The sequence below is a fragment of the Pleurodeles waltl genome, chromosome 5 (assembly GCF_031143425.1).
Source record: "Pleurodeles waltl isolate 20211129_DDA chromosome 5, aPleWal1.hap1.20221129, whole genome shotgun sequence".
Classification (NCBI taxonomy): domain Eukaryota; kingdom Metazoa; phylum Chordata; class Amphibia; order Caudata; family Salamandridae; genus Pleurodeles; species Pleurodeles waltl.
The window spans coordinates 1,505,143,235-1,505,161,521 of record NC_090444.1 but is presented as its reverse complement, the minus strand read 5'-3'; the positions used below and the strand labels follow the sequence as shown (position 1 = coordinate 1,505,161,521).

At 46.6% G+C, this 18,287-nt stretch overlaps 1 protein-coding gene across 1 annotated transcript in view; it reads right to left on the bottom strand.

Moving 5' to 3' along the window:
* GCLC (glutamate-cysteine ligase catalytic subunit) overlaps positions 1 to 18,287 on the bottom strand; it is a 158,454-nt gene that overhangs the window by 109,878 nt on the left and 30,289 nt on the right. The window contains exons 3-4 of the mRNA XM_069235795.1: positions 15,271 to 15,453; positions 12,721 to 12,834 (exon numbers count right to left, since the gene is read on the bottom strand). Coding sequence (XP_069091896.1) covers positions 12,721 to 12,834; positions 15,271 to 15,453 — 297 coding nt within the window. The remainder of the gene's footprint in view (positions 1 to 12,720; positions 12,835 to 15,270; positions 15,454 to 18,287) is intronic.

The following is an 18,287-nucleotide window of genomic DNA, read 5'->3' as shown; positions in this document are numbered from 1 at the left end:
ACTGGACTAAAGAATGCAAAGCTGGCGATGCCAGTACAGTGTCACTGTTGCCTTGAGCCCCACGATTTAGAATGACCACTACCTCTGTAAGGAAGTCCTCCTTTTTGGCCTGGTCACCCCCCAAACATTTTGGACAGATACTGGTGGTTACTGACTCTTGACTGTGCCATAGGTACTGCTTACCAGTTCCAGTGCCAGTGCTCTGTGTAAAGTGGATATGCAAATTAGGCTAATTATAATTGGCAATATTACCCTAAATATAAGTCCCTATTATATGGTAGGGCATGTAGGTTTAAGGACCCCAAGATAGTTAGTATACCCATAGTTGCACTGCTGTGTTGCACAGTGTCATTTTAATGGCAGGCCTGCCTTGCTGGCTGCTTTTAAATTAAAGTTATATGCAAATTCAACTTTGGAATTAAAAAACACGTCCAAAGTCTTAAAGTACCTTATTTGTACATATATGTCACCCCTAAGGTGGGCCCTATGTGCCCCTAGGGTTGGGCGCCATGTAACTATAAGGAGGAACCTTATTAAAATAGTTTTATAAGCCCTGGTGAGGTAAAATAGCCAAACTCGTTTTCCCCTCACTGTAGTGAATGGCCTTCATAGGCTAGAATGGGGAGACTTTATTTTAATTTACAAAGTCCCCTGAAGTGTCAGATACATCAGGTTTGGTATCAAATTAATTGTTATAATAAATCCCACAGCTTACAATTGTTGCATTTAAAATAACTTGTTCAGGTAAAGAGTTTTAAACTCCACCTAAAAAGTTGCCAACTTCAGTCCTGTAGTGCCCTTCTGATTGGCCAGCCTCTGCCAGCCTGGCCAGGCTGCCCTGTTGAGGTGTGAAGTGGCCTGGGCTGAACACAAAGAGATGTGCCTGGGGGGAGGAGAACTCCCCTCAGCAGATGGAAAAAGCAGGAAGGAGGGTGGGAGGGGTGGAGGGCTGCCAAACTAGTATTTAAAGGCAGAGAAGGACTTTTGGAGCAACCCAGCACCTCCCTCACATCCTGCAAACCCAGACAATTAGGTGTTCCCTTGATTACATTAGGAGAGGGGTGTGTTTAGGATCTGTAGCCGCACCAGTGGGGGGGCTCAGCCAGATATAACCTCGAAAAATCAGTTTCAGCCATGATGGATTTTTAAGGAATGTAGTTCTCTGGGATTGATTTTTGCCACACTTCACAGGAAGTGGTCATCACAGGGGGAAGGACCCTGCACATGATTGGAGAACCAGGACCCCTTGTTTTACACCCAGGAGCAAGGATAAAACTGGCAGAGCTGCACCCACACCTCAGATCCCTACAAGGAAGAACAACAGAAGAAGAAGAAGGACTGCCCTGCTAGACCCCTGGCCTGCACCTGGTCACTGCACTCTGGAGGACTGCACCAGCTGCACACTTGAGCTTCACCATACAAAGGACTTTGCCTGGTTTAAACTGGTTCAAAGAGGTGCTCCCTGTTTGCTACATGTGAAAACTTGCTAACCAGAGTCTCCTGCACCAACTCCTGAAGAAACTGACGACTGTCCAGTGGCCAATTTGGAGTTTGCACCAGATGCATTCTAGGAGTTGTAGTCTGCACTCTCCAGGAGAAACCCAGAGCTTCTGGAGACTTGGGGTGAGCTGTGGACACCAAAAGAACCTTAAAAGACCCCCTGAAAGAAGATCCAGAAGTTTGGGGAACTTTTGGAAAAAAAGCTCCATAAAGGGACAGACCTGCCGGGGCAACTCTAGCAGGCTTGCCTCAACCGCGACCCCGGCCTGACTTGCAGGTTTGTCCCAGTGAAGCAAATCCTGAAAGGTGACCAAGTCTGAACGTAGAAAGTTTACCGGAACCTCCCCAGGCAGTGTATCCGAGGAGGGCTCTAGGGACGTCGGATCAAGATTCAGGTCTGCCCAGTCGAAGGATTTTCATCTCGTCAAATCGTCTAAGCCCGAACGTAGAAATCTTCACCGAGGGCTCCTGCAACACATATCCGAGGAAGGGTTCTAGGAGGTCAGATTGGATTTGTTACTTGGTCCCGCTGAAGAAAATCTTCACGAAAATGACTAAGGGGGTCATTCTGACTCTGGCGGGCGGCGGTTGCCGCCCGCCTGGCGGGAACCGCCATTTGGCCGCTCCGCGGTCAAAAGACTGCTGGGGCCATTCCAACCTTCCCGCTGGGCCAGCTGGCGCTAACCATGTTAGCTCCCGCCGTCCCAGCGGTAAGGGGGCCTGCAACATTGAAGCCGGCTCCGAATGGAGCCGGCGGTGTTGCAGGTGTGCGACGGGTGCAGTTGCACCCGTCGCGCTTTTCACTGTCTGCTAGGAAGACAGTGAAAAGCAGGCTGGGGCCCTGTTAGGGGACCCCTGCACTGCCCATGCCAGTGGCATGGGCAGTGCAGGGGACCCCAGGGGCCCCAGGACACCCGTTCCCGCCAGCCTCTTCCTGGCGGTGTAAACTGCCAGAAACAGGCTGGCGGGAAGGGGGTCAGAATCCCCTGTGCCCTGGCGGATTCGCCCAGCTGGGGGAAATCCGGCGGGAAACCGCCGGACCCGGTTTTCTGACCGCGGCTTTACCGCCGTGGTCAGAATGGGCTGGGAAGCACCGCCAGCCTGTTGGCGGTGCTTCCGTCATTCGCGGCCCTGGCGGTCTTTGACCGCCAGGGTCGGAATGACCCCCTAAGTCTGAAAGTAAACTTTTGACCAAGGCCTCCCGCTTGCTGTAGCCAAGCAGAGCTCCATCGTGGTCGGCCTTAAACTTTGATTTTGCCCTGGAGGCACGACCAGATGACCAAATTTGTGCTATTGCGCTAAAAAACACAAACTCTAAATATTCATATCTCTGTTTCCTTTTATTCCCTTTGGTGTTGTTTTAAAGCTAGAAATATTTCCTATTTTCATAAATTGGCTTTGGATTTTTAAATGGTTTCCTAGATTTTATTTAATTACTGTTTTGCGTTACTTGAATGCAGTATGATTGGTCTCCTAAGTTGTCGCTCGTTGTCAAGCTACCAAGGGTTGAGATGGGGTTAATTTACTGAGACCTACCCGAACCTAGTGGGGGTTAGTGGCCTATTGTTAAGTATGGGTACTTACCTGCCCTTACCAATAATCCATTTTCCAACAGCCTCCCTTACTGGCTTGTAAAGAATATGCTGGTTTTCTTCTAACAAGCTCTTGACCTGCTGAAGAAAGTATAGTCTTCTGCAGTAGGGCTTCCATAGTAAAGCTGCTGCTTATGTTACAGCTCGTTTGGTAGACAGCAATTGTGAAATGGCTGGTAACCACAGCTCCTCGGTCCTCAAGAAGACCGCTTTCTTAAAGCCTGCAAAGTACCACCTGATCTGATTATTTGGTATTGTTACTGCTGTAAGGTGTTCAAGGGCATCAAGGCACAAGGTGGTCAAAACAGTGATACACCACCGGAAGAGGTTGAATATGCTATTCTGGACGAGTGGCCTAAAGGAAATACACCAAAGCCTTTCCTATTCACACAGAACTGCCAATCTCAACAGCTGGTGAATTGTTTCACTAGATATGTTCATGGAAGCATCTATGACAGTTGACACCCTTTGCCCTCCTTGCAGGATGATCTCTTCTTGTTGGGAGCAAGATCTGTGTAGAAGCCAAGGTCATTCACATCTAGTGATTGCAGTATCGAAGTGTGGCCAAGGAGTTTGCAGCATACACTGATGTAGCCACTACAAAAGGGATGACATGGTGAGCAAAAGAATTGATAGATTAAACCCAGATCTGCGACTGGGGATGAATGTTTGATTGGTTCTGCATTCCGTCGATCATTTGTATTTGCTTGCTTTCGTTGCCATAAATGTGCCGAGTATGCCCAGACGTGGGTCCCAGGCTCACTGTGCCACTGGATTCATGGTAGCCTGGCTGATGGTGGGTGATACCCGGAAACTGGTCCCAGGCTGCTTATTTCCGGTCCAGAGCCCGGCAGCTTGGGCTGGACTGTTCCCATGGGAGCAGGGTCAAAACTGATTTGTATATGGCTGCGTCCAAACTCGGATGGTAAGATGAGCAAAATAATTGATGGAATAAACCCAGATCAATGACTGGGGTGAACGTTTGATTGGTACCGCATTCCGTCCATCATTTGGGTTTGTTCACTAGAAAAGGAGGCGTGCTTTCCAAATCAATCCAAAAAATGTATCTCTCCGATGAGTGTTGGTGCATGCCGAAACATTGGACATACTACACTGGCTTACTTCAAAGACTGTAGAAAAGGCCTAACCTGACCAAATCTAGCAATCTGGTGTAGAATCTTGTACTCTATATTTCTTTTTCAGGCAGGGTGCTGTAGAAAAGGTAACTGGATTGCATTAATCACTTTCCTTAAAGCCAAATTTGATCTATTATTTGGAACGCTGCTTAACATCTTCCTTGTCGGTCATACAGGAGGCTGCCTGGTTTCTGGATTTGAAGCAGCATGACAAACCTCTCTGAAGGCCTTTTAATCATGGCACTGAAGCTGAATCAGCTGGTAAGGAGTCCAATGGGGTTAGCTCAACATCCTTGAGTGGATCCGCTACATACAAGACTCACTGCTGATTACGATTTCTGGGTACCTCCTCTTCCTCAGCATTATCATCCTCAGTCATAGTAGCTACCAGCAGGCATGGTGGTGGCAAATGCAGAAGTGGTGGTTGCTGAGATGGGGTTAGCTAAGATGGAGGCACTGGCTGAGCCAGCGGAGGTCGCAGTCAGCAAATATCGGGTGTAGTCCTTTCCTCATTATAGTCTGTAGGTTTAGGACAAGGTAATAGACATCTGCATCTGGAACGGCTCACAAGAATGATGCTCACCTTGGGGTAGTAATTACAGTCATGATGAGGGCAGCCAAAACCCCAGGTAAGGTCTTCTTCCTGAGAATATTAGAAACGTAAAGTAGTGACCCTCGGATGGAACAGATGCTACTTCTAGAGAACCTCCACCTCCCAATATTTGAACATAAAGTCCCCTAAATTGTATGTCAGCTTGGATATGGATTATTCTTTAGACATGCCGAACTTCTAGAACAAGGGCAATTCATTTTGTGAACTGAGTAGTTCCCTTTTCTTTGTTAGTCTTATGTATGAGGGGAAAAAGGGCATCTTCTCTGCCCCAGAGATCACAAAGGCAAAAAAACATGAGGAGAGAACTGCCAAATGCTTCAAATAATTCCAGAAATGGTGAGAGTCTTACTGTTTTAAAGAAACCTGAGCAAAGACTTTATGCGGACAAAATGTGCAATGAAAATCAAAGGAGTTGGGTAGTTTACCGAAGTTCAGAGTCCTTCTATCTCCAAGGCTGCAATTTTGGTTACTTCAAAAAGGTGGAAAAGCACTAAACTTGCACGGTTTAAAAGTTGTGTCTATGGTAAATGTATTTCTGATGTTCTGTAGTCTATGACCCAATTCTCATTTCAATAATGGGTAGGACTGAAGATGGTCAATCTACAAAAGAAAAAATACCGAATTTAAACCTAATACAGCCTATGGGGGCATGGCTGTAGCACCCAAAACGGCAAATGCTTCTTAAAAATAGCTTTACTGGTCCTCCTCTTAATCCTTCTCTATCTACGAGAAAACAAATTGCAGGGATGCCCACTGACATCCCCGGAGCTCCACTGAACCACTGTCACTGCTGTGTTTCTTGGCTTTGTGGCTGCCGGCAAGCTGCAACTGGCAAGGCCCTGTGGCCCAGGCCAGGAGCTGAGCCACACTGCTGAGAGGCACGTGCAGCAATCCTACCCTCCGGACTCTGCTGGGACAATCCCTCGCCACTGCAGGGTTCACACACTGAGATCAGTGAAAGGCACACCCCCGGTACTCTCACACCATGGAGACCTGGTGCTGGGCGGGCCTGCTATTGGGAAGGAGCCCCAAGGACCTGAATTTGGTTGCAAACTGGAGTGGACGTCGTTGAACAGGTGAGCAGTGCGGCTGCTTTTTTTTTTTTCCTCCCTGTCTTCTTGACTGCAGTGGGGAGAACGCAGTTAGGGGCCCCAAAGGAGTAGCGTAGCACCCACCCCCTCCCCCCAAATTCTCCTTGCTGACTGTCCACCACATGGGGGCAAAGGGACTTTTGCAATCTGTGCAAAGGACATACACAGCCTCCTTGGACGGCATCAGCTGTGTGGTGTGCCCTAAACACTCTGCCTCCCCCGACCTCCCCCGACCTGACATCAAGGCTGCACACTCATACGCCACCATTACCGGTGTGCAGCCCAGTATAGCCTTGCTAGAAGAGGGGTGGTGCAGGACCTTGGTCTAGACTGCAAAACATTGCATTTGAGGCAGATAGTTCACTGCTCATGCTGCCCCCTTTGCCTTGCTGTGCACTTTTGTGGTAGGATGCGGGTTGGCATTGTGAAAAGGTGACTTTAGGGAGACAAACCTGGTTACTTCCATTTCGCCACCCCCCTACACCCTCCAAGAAAATCCACCAGAGCCATCTATCAAAGAGGAGCCTTGGCTAAAGATAAAGGCCCATCTGCCCAGGCCCAAACACGGATCAAGAAATTTATGACCCAGTGGTCGGGCACAACTGAGGCCCTCGTCTAGGGAGCTGAACCAGCGCTCAACAGAATTTGCTGTCACAAGGATCATTCCGGAGGCAATCCAGGCCTCCAGAGAATTAGTGGAGTCAAAGATAGGGGATGTAAAGGTGGATGTGACCATCCTCCGACAGGACCTTCACAATACGACCCACTGAGTCGGAAAGGCAGAAAAGAAAGTCTCCGCTCTCAAAGATGAAGTGACTTCCCTTAAATCAACAGTGTCAAAATTACTTCCATCTACTAAACACCTTGAAGCCAAGTCGCTAAATCCTGATGCAACAACCTCAGATTTGAGGAATTTCCATAAGGATCACAGGCCACGGACCCAGAGAGGTTTACACAGACCAGACTGAAATCCTGGATCCATAAGGATCTCCTCTCCCCATGGTTTGTACTGGAGTGGGCCCACAGATCACTACTCCGTAGGCCGTCTCCAGGGGCTGCCTCCCAGGTCCCTTCATCACTCGCATCCGGAGCTTCCAAGATGTGATACTCCACAAAGTATTCAAGACAAATGCCGTGAACTTCAAATCCACATGTATTATGATTTTTCCAGACTACAGCAAAATGGTCCAACTGAAACTTAAAACCTTTGAGCAAGTCAAGCAAAAATTGAGAGCTATGAACTTACAACACATGCTTCTGTACTAAGCCACTCTGAAAGTAATACATAGCGCTCCCACACAGACTTCTTTGAGACCCCAGAGGTGGCTGGAGATTGGGCAGCCAAGAGAAAGGCTTTTCAACAAGCTCCTGAAGTGGATTCTATGCCCCACGAACTAACTGACAAGAAGCGGCTGGATCTCCTGCACCCTCGCAACAGAAGATTAGATCCCAGAAGAGACGGGGTTGGTACCGATGATCTCTTCATTACTCCAAAACGTGTGGCCCCTGGGGACCAGCACTCAAGAGCGGTCAACAAAGTCTCCAATTCAAGGAGCCCGATTGAAATGGATCTCCGATTCGAAATGGCCAGCTTCAACGCAAACCTGGCTGAGCTGTTCAGGGCTGGGAGTTAAGGTTTATTTAGGAGTGTGGGGGTGCTGGGTGTTACTGACAGAAGTTGCTCACATGGGAGCTATGGTTCTGCTTTCCCTGTAAAACATGTTGCAGCACTACAGCTCTTAGACCTCTTGGAACGTCAAGGTCCAACACTAACCACCCACTATGTTGTCCATATGTTTGGGTTTTAGAGGGTTGTATAAGGGAGACCGGTGCTTCAGAGAGATCCGTATGGGGAAAGGGGGGGACAAAAGTGGCTTGATTTGGGTTGCTTTAGTTTCCAGTTCGGTTCATTCCTCAATACGACAACATGGTCAAGGCCCACCCACATTTTCCAGGTCCTGCACGAAAGCACCTCATGTAGTCATGTTCAGCTGACACACCAGCCCCCTAGAAAGACAGAAACACCCAAAGCCCTATGTCTACCTTTGAGATACTCTCCTGGAATGTTAATGGCCTCTTAAATCACATTAAATGAAGAGCTAGCCTTTGCTATGCAAAGAAGGATGCTATCAGTGGTTCTCATGCTCCAAGGAACCCATCTATTGGGTATAGGGTACCACTTTCATGGTCAAAACGGATTGAACAGGTTATTCCATGCCTGTTTCTCTGGAAGATTGAGAGGCGTTGCAATACTCCTTCACAAGACGTTTCTTCTGGCTGTCACAGACCATCACTGACACGCTCGGCAGATTTGTGGCACTAGAGTCCTGGAGGGCATCCCACTTAAGTTTTCTTGGTGTGGCTATCGTTCTCCAATCACCCAAAACGGCCTTCGAGTCCTGCTGCACCGAAATATTGGGCTTTTCTCTGGAGTCACAATTATTTGGAGAGGTTTCACTGTGGTGCCAGACTTAGAGGGGGACTCCAAAGCAGCCCCCACAGCATATCATTAGACTCAGTGAAACTGCTGATGTTGTGGCTGTCTTCACTGGGACTTTGAGATGTGTGCAGAATATGGCACCAGCACACCAGAAAATACATGCATACATCAGTCATCCATAAGACCCTATCGATTTACTACTGCTTCCAGCTATAGGCGTCCTAAATACCACTGCAGTGGAAATCATCCCATGCAAAATACCCAATCACTCACCGGTCCTTCTTCACTTTGGCTTCCCAACCCATTCACTGGTCAATCTAGCAGCTGGTGGATCCACACTATTCTGACTTTCTGGCAGCAGAGATACGGGCCTACTTTGACACCAACTGAGGTTGATTTCCTCCGGTGGCACACCTTGGGCAGCCGGTACAGCCACAATAAGATGCTTGATTAAATCCTTTCTTCATCAAAAAGAACAAGAAAAACAAGCCCAAAAAATTGTCCTCGAATCAGAAATCCTACAGTTGGATTACACCCAGATCCAATCTCCAGAGACAACTGGAGTTAAACAAAGCCTCACTCTGTCAACGGACCCTAGATGAGACCTGCCAATGCTGGTGAGTTTCTCTTCGCTGGTTCTATGAGTTCAGAAAGAAGTCCAGTAAACTATTTAACTGGGTGGCTATGAGGCACATGACCCCCAGAGTGGTTGCTGAGATCCCGGAACACTATAGAGAGAGGGAATTCACGGCCACCACCGTTGCAGTAATGTTCGCTGACTATTAAATCTAAACACCCATATGCCCATCAACCACGATCTCCACAGGAATGCCTGAATCCTACTCTTGTCAACATTCCCCTTCTAAGGCTTTCACCTATCCAGACAGCTGATATGGACTCCCCCTAACAGTGGGGGAAATCAGCGAAGCAGTGACTGAAATGAATGTGGGCAAAATGCCCAGCCCAGATGGCTACCCCATAGAATACTACTGTGAATTTCGACAGGTACTTACACCCCATCTACTTGATCTCCATCTAGGAGGCAGAGATTAATGGGGTAGGCCCTGCGAACTGAACCTCCCCACCATAGTAATTATCCATAAACCTGGACACGGCTCAGAATGATTGAACTTTATATCTTCACCAAATCACTCTCTCTCAGGCTTCTCCAGGTCCATCTAGGCCAGTGTAGCTTTAGGCGGGGAACAAGGCATTGGATCAGACATCTGCAGTTGGCACTGGTTCAGGACTCTAATTTCCGGAAACCATGTGCCCTTCTCGTTGGACTTTGAGAAGGCATCCCACTCAGTTGAAGTGCTTGGATGCATGAGCTTTGGACCACAATACTGTTGGTACATGAGGTTCCTGGAGGGCCTAGAGAGTCCTAGCAGTGATAGTATAACGGTGGGCTTTGCCATGCTGCTGGCAAAGAGATACTGCCCGCCACTGGAACGCCAGCCAGCTGCCACGCATCTCTGCGTGGAGGTCCACAATGGGCTGGTGTCTTATGTTGGAAGAACCTATACACTTGTCCAAAGGCTGTCCACATAAACAAACAATATGGGGATGCTGGTGGAACTACTATGGGCTACTTAACAAATATAAGGGGGTTGATGAGTTGAGGAGTACTGTCATTACTCCAAGAAGGGGAGATTGTACATTGCATTCCAAGATGGATATTTCTTTCTTTCAATGTAAGTACTGTAGGGAGCCGGGGTCTGGTTGTGGTACCTTCCACTTTTTGCCTGGTTTTGAAAGCAACTTCAACTGAGGTGCACTGGATTTCTACTAATCAAGTCCCCAGTGCCAGTGTACCTTCTCTAAACCAAAGACACCTAGTTGCTTGATCCCCAAGTGACCAGGCATTTCAGCCCCCTACAAGCCAGTAGTAAATGGTACTCCTGGTACCTAGGGTATGGGTACTGGAGAGGGCCCCTCAAAACTGCAGCACAACCTGTGCCACTCTGAGGGACCCAGCACCAACCTTGCGCAGACTGCCACTGCAGGCTACTTGACAAGGTATTCCCAAAATTGAAAACATGACATGGCATACAGGCTGTGCGCCATGTACCCTAAACACTGCATGCAATATATGCAGGTCACCCCTTTAGCAGGCCTTAGAGCCCTACGGCAGGGTGCCTTATATTACATGGAAGAGCATATCTATGTAAGCAGATATGCCCATGCTATGTCTCAGTCGATTCTCACACATAGTAACTGTACAGAGAAGCAAGTTAAATGCATGTATAAGTTTTAATTAGGTGCTTCCTAGCTACATGATGGCTTCTCTGAATCTTGGGATGTTTGGTATCAAACATCTCAGAATAATAAACGCCCAATGACAGATTTACATTTAAAAAAAACAAAAATGCATACAGAAGGCACCTTATAGGTGCTCCTGAAAACCTACTTGTCCCTGCTAGTTCAGCGACCACAGACACGTTTCTGGACCCCATGGTGAGAGCCAGTGTTCTCGAGGCCGAGTGACTGCCTGCACCGGGAAGAGGTGTTACCTCCTCTCCCAAGCAGGATGGATATTCCAGGGCAGGGAGCTTCAAAGGCCTTGCTACCTTTGTAATTCGACCCAAGTCTCTCCAGATGGTGGAGAAGACCAACCCGCCCGCCCTGACAACACTTTTGGTGGCAGCACAGGCAGGAAAAATAGTTAAATTAGGAGTGCCCACTTCATGCCAGTCCCTCCCGTAGGGTGGACGAGCTTTAGTGGACACTACTTTTTAAATTTCTCCATCTTGTGTGGAGGGAATTAGGTCAATAGGTTTAGGGCTGTGCTAAATTCCTAAAGGAACAGGTCATAGGCAAGGTGAAGTCACCCTAAAGGTGAGTAGCCCATTGGCTGGCACTTCCTGTAACGCCTCTAAATTCGGTATTTAGGTGGCACCCCTGAACCCTATAATCCGTTTCCTGTCGACCTAAGAAGAGCCAAACAAAACAGAAGTCGCCCAGCAGAGAAGACTGAAACACCGACTGACTTGGCTCCAGCCCTAGTGGCCTGTCTCCAGCCTTCAAAGAAACCTGTGCCCAGAAGAAGACTATCCTGAAGCTCAATGACCTCTAAAACCTTGAGAGGGTTGCCTGACTTCAATAAAAGTGCATGAACTCCTGTGGACAGTGGACCTGTCCAAAAGAAACCTATCTGAGGAACCATGAAACCGCCACCAGGAACCACCTCTGCGCCCGACACCCACGCCAGAGTCCAAGTGGCCCACCAGTCCAGTGAAGGTTCTCTAATGCTTCTGACCCAGAGTCCATCATGGGCTGGCCCTTCCCAGACTCCACAGCCTGCAGCCTAAATCTGAGGGCTCACCCTGACCACGACCTACTCAGTAAGCTGCTTCCGACACCAAAAGACACCCTGGCACCCAGAGCCTATGGGAGCTAGAACCCTGGTGGCCATACGACCCTCGGCATCTTAACTTACCTTGATAGCTCTGGGTTGACCTCTCCCGGCCCCCTGGTCAGGGCCTGCAGCCCATATCTCAAAGTGATCTCCCGCACTGACTAACACTGGGAGCCCGATGCTGTACTGCCACTCTGCACCCAGCCAACCGTGTGCCGCTGAGGGTGTAAGTTTGGTGCTGCCTTGCGCCCCCCCCTTGTCCTTGCTTCAACCCCAGGAGATCCGCCCCTGACCTCACTTTACTCACCTGTAAGCAGCAAGCAGCGCTGCAGTAGATACACCCTGTCCCCATTGGATATCACTGGGCTCCCAGCTTTGTGTTGGCACACTGTACCTGGCCGCCCCTATGCTGCTGAAGGTGTATGTTTGGTGCTGCCTTGTAGGCCCCGTTAGTGCTAGCCTCAACCCCAGGAGACCAAGCTCTGTCTGGGAGCAACATCTTCAGTACCCCCAACCCCACCCTCCTAGTCTGAGAAACTGCATTCTTCTTTGCCTTCGAAAGGCTAACAGTGAAGATTCTGAAAACTGTATTATCGATTTTTTAAACAGAATTTTTAATTTAAAAACTGCTTACCATATAATGAAGTTCTTTGGTTCAAACCATATATAAAAGCAACTGTTATTTTTCAAAATTGGTCTCGGATTTATTCTTGGAGTGTGTGACTCGTATATTGCCTCTGTGTGTACAACAAATGTTTAACAAGGCTCCTTGATAAGCCTAGCTGCTCACCCACACTACCACAAAAAGGGCACTAGACCCATGTATACCTGCCTCTGATCCACTGGACTCTCTGAACAATGTACTTCATTTTAGTGCACTATATAGAGAGCCAGCTTCCTACAATCACTATAAAATCACTTTAACAAAAATCTAATACACCCAATAAAGTCAAATCAATCAAGGATCTTCAAGAAAACATGCACACTCACCTAAACCTAGGATGTTTGTTTATTGCTTCGTCTGGAAAAAACAATGACTTAGAAGCACCACTCTCTACTGGTGTGGGTTCAAATTCAGGAAAAGTAAACCCAGGGCATCCCAATCTAAAAAAAAATAACCAAAGACACAGGTAAGTTTCAAATACAATCCGGCACCTAACATTTTATGGTTGCCAAAATCAAGCAGGAAAGATCAGATAATCCGAAATGACAAGAGCTTTTCTCCACATATCATACCCAAAGACAACACTGCACGAGGTTTCATATTTATGATAGTAATACAGGTGTGTATAAACTAGAATGCCAATCAACTGGGACAGATAATGTGCTGGAAGCAAGACCTTACAGTATGTCTAACTATTTGGTCAAGATAATGTGTTACTGGGCAAGCTCACCACAAGAGCAACAGCTCGGTATGTATTTCTCCCTGTTGTTGGAGACAATAAAGTGACTTTTTTTTTTTTTTAACCAAAGATGTAGCCACATATCCCAACAAAATAAAAAAAGAAGTAGCTCATTTACATCAGAAATCTGAAAAGATGCTGAGCAGAAAGTAATTTATAACATACATGCAAATAAAATAGACTTGATAAATCCAGTATCTCAAATTTCTTAGACATTTGTTTCTATTAGGAGCAGCTACATACATACTTGTTCTGCAGCTCAAGAGGCAGCCTGCTTTAGTGAAAGTATTCATAACCCACAGGGTAGCATAAATGTACATCGAAAAGGGAGAAAAGAACACAAGCAAGGATTGGTATCAGGGCTCCCCTACTGGGTGAAAAGGGAGAGTGGTGGAGGGAGAAACAGTAAAGCATACCTCCTACTAACAGTAGAAAAGTGTAAATGAGAAACCAGACTACACTAACAGTCTGAGACATGGTGTTGAAATATCAGCAAAATCAAGGAGCCCTCTCCACCGGAATTACAGACTACAGAAACGAGTACACAGGCAAGACCAATTCAAACACGGCCACATTGGTACTTCTTTCCCAGTCATTCAAGGATATTCTTACAATGTCAAGAAATTCTCATGCAAGCATCAAACCAGTGCCAGGGTACAGAAGCTTTTGGTATGAGCTCCCCTGGCTTTAATTTGTTCAAACAGCATGTTAGCTGTGGTGTCCTTTAGTACAACTGTCATCTTGCATGACAGAAGGAAACATTATTTGAGAGCTGAATGGAAAGAACACATGCCCTTTCACTATCTTTATGTGATAAGGCTACTTAAGTAATCAGTACTACCCATCACACCAGCAAGACAACCATTTCAATCTACTGAAGAGGTGGTTGTGGCTAGAAAAGTAAACTTCTCAGCCTTTCACCACCAAGGGACAGACCACAGAGCTGTGACTGTCACCTTTACCTTGTCTTCCCACAGCCTTGCTATCACTACTGAGCTTAGAGATTCTTGCAAGAGGCTTCATCTGCCGCCGCACAAGAATACATGAAGATGAACGATGCTGTTGGTTGTAAGAGAACAGATCTGCCAGGCTTTAGGTCAAAAAGTGGTTTTGGGAACAGAATTCAGTAGAATAAAGACTTTCTGTTATGTGTTAACCGTTTGCACTTTCTGGGCTTCTTTCTTTCAGTGATGACTAAATATCGGTCTTGAATGCTTTCTGAACATGCCCGGCCCTTTTGCATTTTTGCTGAGATATATAAAAACGGTTTAATATACTGTTTTAAACAAAAAGATGTAACTATTTTGCCTTTGTTCATATTTTACTGTGCTAGAAAGTGCTTCACAATGCTTTCCCCACATCAGTGTTCAATAGTAGGAGGTGAGAGAAGGCATGTTTCTCTTTGATGGCGCCATCCAGTTGATGCCAGGGGAAGGATGTTCTGCTCTGCCTCCAGGTTAATGCTATTCGAGTTGGGGGAACTAGTTAGTTTGTGATTTTAGAAAGTTATAATTTTTTTCTCCATTTAGTGGCATCCAGTTGTAGCAATGTTACCCAAAACAGCCATGCATTATTTGTAAAGCGACTCACCAGCTGGCCTCCCCACAGACCCTTTCCCAGTCTGGTAGAACGTCATCCCCAATAACTCCCTTCCCAAAGTGCTACTGGATGAACCCTCTACCTTCAGGACAGGTGGGCATGTTGACATGCAAGGCTGAACATTTTGAGTAGTGGAATTAGGTGCACTCAGCCACCAATGATAAGAGCATGAACTCCAGCACCAATGTAAAACAATGTCTTGCCAGCCCTGCAATTAAGTTCCCATTATAATTTTTTCTTTCACTGTGTTATCTCTGGCCACGAGCTTAAGCACATCAGCAAGGCCTACAAACAAAATCATTAGCCACTAATATTAGTAATCACCAAATGACCTCAAAATGCACTATCTTGCAAGGGAATAGATTAAAAGGGCTTGACACAGTCCTCTTTATTTTAAATGATTTAAACAGAGTCGAAGGTTTGCAGCGGTAGGCACGCTAAAACAGGATTTCAACTTCAAGCGTTCATTTTGACAGTGCACTAGGAAATCCCATATCCATTTAATATCACAAGGAAAACGTTTAAATTTGCTCATCACCTTGGAAAAGCTGTAATTGTGCAGATGGCAACATTTTTTTCTAACAACGCAGATGCCTCCAGCCGTCTTTTCCTCATGTTAGCTTCCACAGTGTTAAATTCGGACATGGTGCCGCCATACGGTTGACCAGGTGTTCCTTCAATCATGTAGCTGCCGTATTCTGGTCTCCACAGAGTAGGATGGCTAACCAAAAAAGATTAAGATTTGAATACAATAAACACAAGCAACATTATCATGCAATACGAAAGAGTAACTGTGGCAAATATCTTTCTAGTGGATATTCTGACTACCTGCAGATTCCTTACCTGTAGAATATTCCCAGATATCAGACTGGATCTGAAAACTTCAAAGTTCTCATATCAGGGTAAGGAAGCTGACTTCATATCAGTGCCACAAGAGTCATCAAATGACTCCACCAAAGCCATATAGCACCCATCCTAATGCAACATCTGTTTCCATCCCTTTTTTTCTAAGCCTTCAGGGCGAGCAGATGGACTAGCATCAACATTACTTAGTGCAGTCCAAAATTAAATATCTGGGTATTTCATGAACTTTCTCTAAACACATCCATCAAACAGGGAGGTGGGTGGGTTGGTGAGGAATCTGTATGTAGAAAGAGTCTGCACTAGAAAGATTACCATAGATGAGTAACTTTTTCCTTAGATGGATGCATCTTTCTACAGACTCCTCCCCTATAGAAAAGATTTTTAAAAACCGTACCCTTCCAAGGAGTAGGGTTGATGGATGGTTAGATGAGGAAATCCTGCAAGACGGATATAGTGAAGCGGCTGTCATTATATACTTCGGAATCCAGGCAAAAATGCTTGATGTGCAGCAATGCCCAGAACTCCTCTGACATGGGCATAAGCGGTTAATTTGACACTGGTGGAATGGAAACTGTTCTCTTACGGAGGGTCTTTCCTTAGCAAAGCATAACAAGTATTCATACAGAGAATGGTCTACCTAGACAGAGTCCGCTTCTGTACCGTTTTGCCTTTCTTGGCACCTCAGTACCCCACTAATAGCTGGTCATCAATTTGTACATCTTCAGCGCTCTCAAGATAGTAGTTGACCGCCCACCTAGGATCCAATAAATGCGCCTCCTCCTCAGTGGGATGGGGGTAAAAGGTTAGAAGGGTGATGGACTGACAAGGGTGAAAAAGAAGTCACCACTTTCATCAGCAAAGTAACCCTTGTTCACAACATTAATTAGTTAAGGGGGGATAGGTGGGAAGGAATGTGAATGTTGTGTAATAACTCAGTCTGTAAAACACAGACCGGTTTGGCCAAACTGATCGACACCAAAGTTAACATTTGTAACTGCCAAATATGCAGGGGACCAAACGGGGTCCCAATAAAAAATGTAAACACAAGATTAAAAGATTAAGGTCCCCAATGAAGCACAACAAAAAGGTGAAGAAAAAAAAAAAAAAAAAAAAAAAAAAAGGTGAATGCAAATTAGTCAACCCCTTCAAAGAAATGCATTACAATAAGAGATTTGAACAGAAAAAGATAATCTTGAAGACAAATCCCCCTTTACAGTGCTGACAGCTCACTGTGCAAAGTAAAGTGCAAACTGCAAAACAAGAGACAACTTAACCTAGCTGTTGTACCTGGCTTTTTGACAGGGTCATCCCCAAACTTTTTGCCTCCTTCCTCCTATTTTTTCTGACCGGTTATTGTTGGCTTTTGACCTCTGGGCACTTTACCACTGCTAACCGGTGCTAAAGTGCATATGCTCTCTGTGTAAATTGTACTATTGATTGGTTTATCCATGATTGGCTATTTAATTTACTTGTAAGTCCCTAGTAGAGTGCACTACATGTGCCTAGGGCATGTAGATTAAATGCTACTAGTGGGCCTGCAGCACTGATTGTGCCACCCACTTCAGTAGCCCCTTAACCTTGTCTCAGGCCTGCCATTGCAAGGCCTGTGTGTGCAGTTTCACTGCCACTTCGACTTGGCATTTAAAAGTACTTGCCAAGCCTAGAACTCCCCTTTTTCTACATATAAGTCACCCCTAATGTGTGCCCTAGGTAACCCCTAGAGCAGGGTGCTGTGTGGGTAAAAGGCAGGACATGTACCGGTGTAGTTATATGTCCTGGTAGTGTAAAACTCCTAAATTCGTTTTTACACTACTGTGAGGCCTGCTCCCTTCATAGGCTAACACTGGGGCTGCCCTCATACATTGTTGAAGGGGCAGCTGCTGATCTGAAAGGAGCAGGAAGGTCATATTTAGTATGGCCAGAATGGTAATACAAAGTCCTGCTGACTGGTGAAGTCGGATTTAATATTACTATTCTAGAAATGCCACTTTTAGAAAGTGAACATTTCTTTGCACTTAAATCTTTCTGTGCTCTTCAATCCACGTCTGGCTAGGTTTAGTTGACAGCTCCTTGTGCATTCACTCAGACACACCCCAAACACAGGGTACTCAGCCTCACTTGCATACATCTGCATTTTGAATGGGTCTTCCTGGGCTGGGAGGGTGGAGGGCCTGCCCTCACACAAAGGACTGCCACACCCCCTACTGGGACTCTGGCAGACAGGATTGAACTGAAAGGGGGCTTGGTGCATTTCTTAGACACTCTTTGAAGTCACCCCCACTTCAAAAGCACAACTTAGTATAAAACAGGGCCTCTGCCCTACCTCATCAGACACTTGCTGGAGAAGAAACCTGAACCAGAAACTACATCCTGCCAAGAAGAACTGCCTGGCTGCTCAAAGGACTCACCTTTCTGCTTTTCTACAAAGGACTGCTACCTTCCTGTTGGCCTGCTGCCTTGCTGAACTCTTGTCTGGCTGTAAAAGTGCTCTCCAAGGGCTTGGATAGAGCTTGCCTCCTGTTCCCTGAAGTCTCAGGACCAAAAAGACTTCTTTCTTTCACTTGGACGCTTCGTGCGCCGAAATTTTCGACGCACAGCTTGTTCCGCAGCGATAAAAACGCCGCACACTGACGCTGATCGACGGGACGCCTTCGGGACGAACGGAACTTCAACGCACGGCCTCACAAGGAC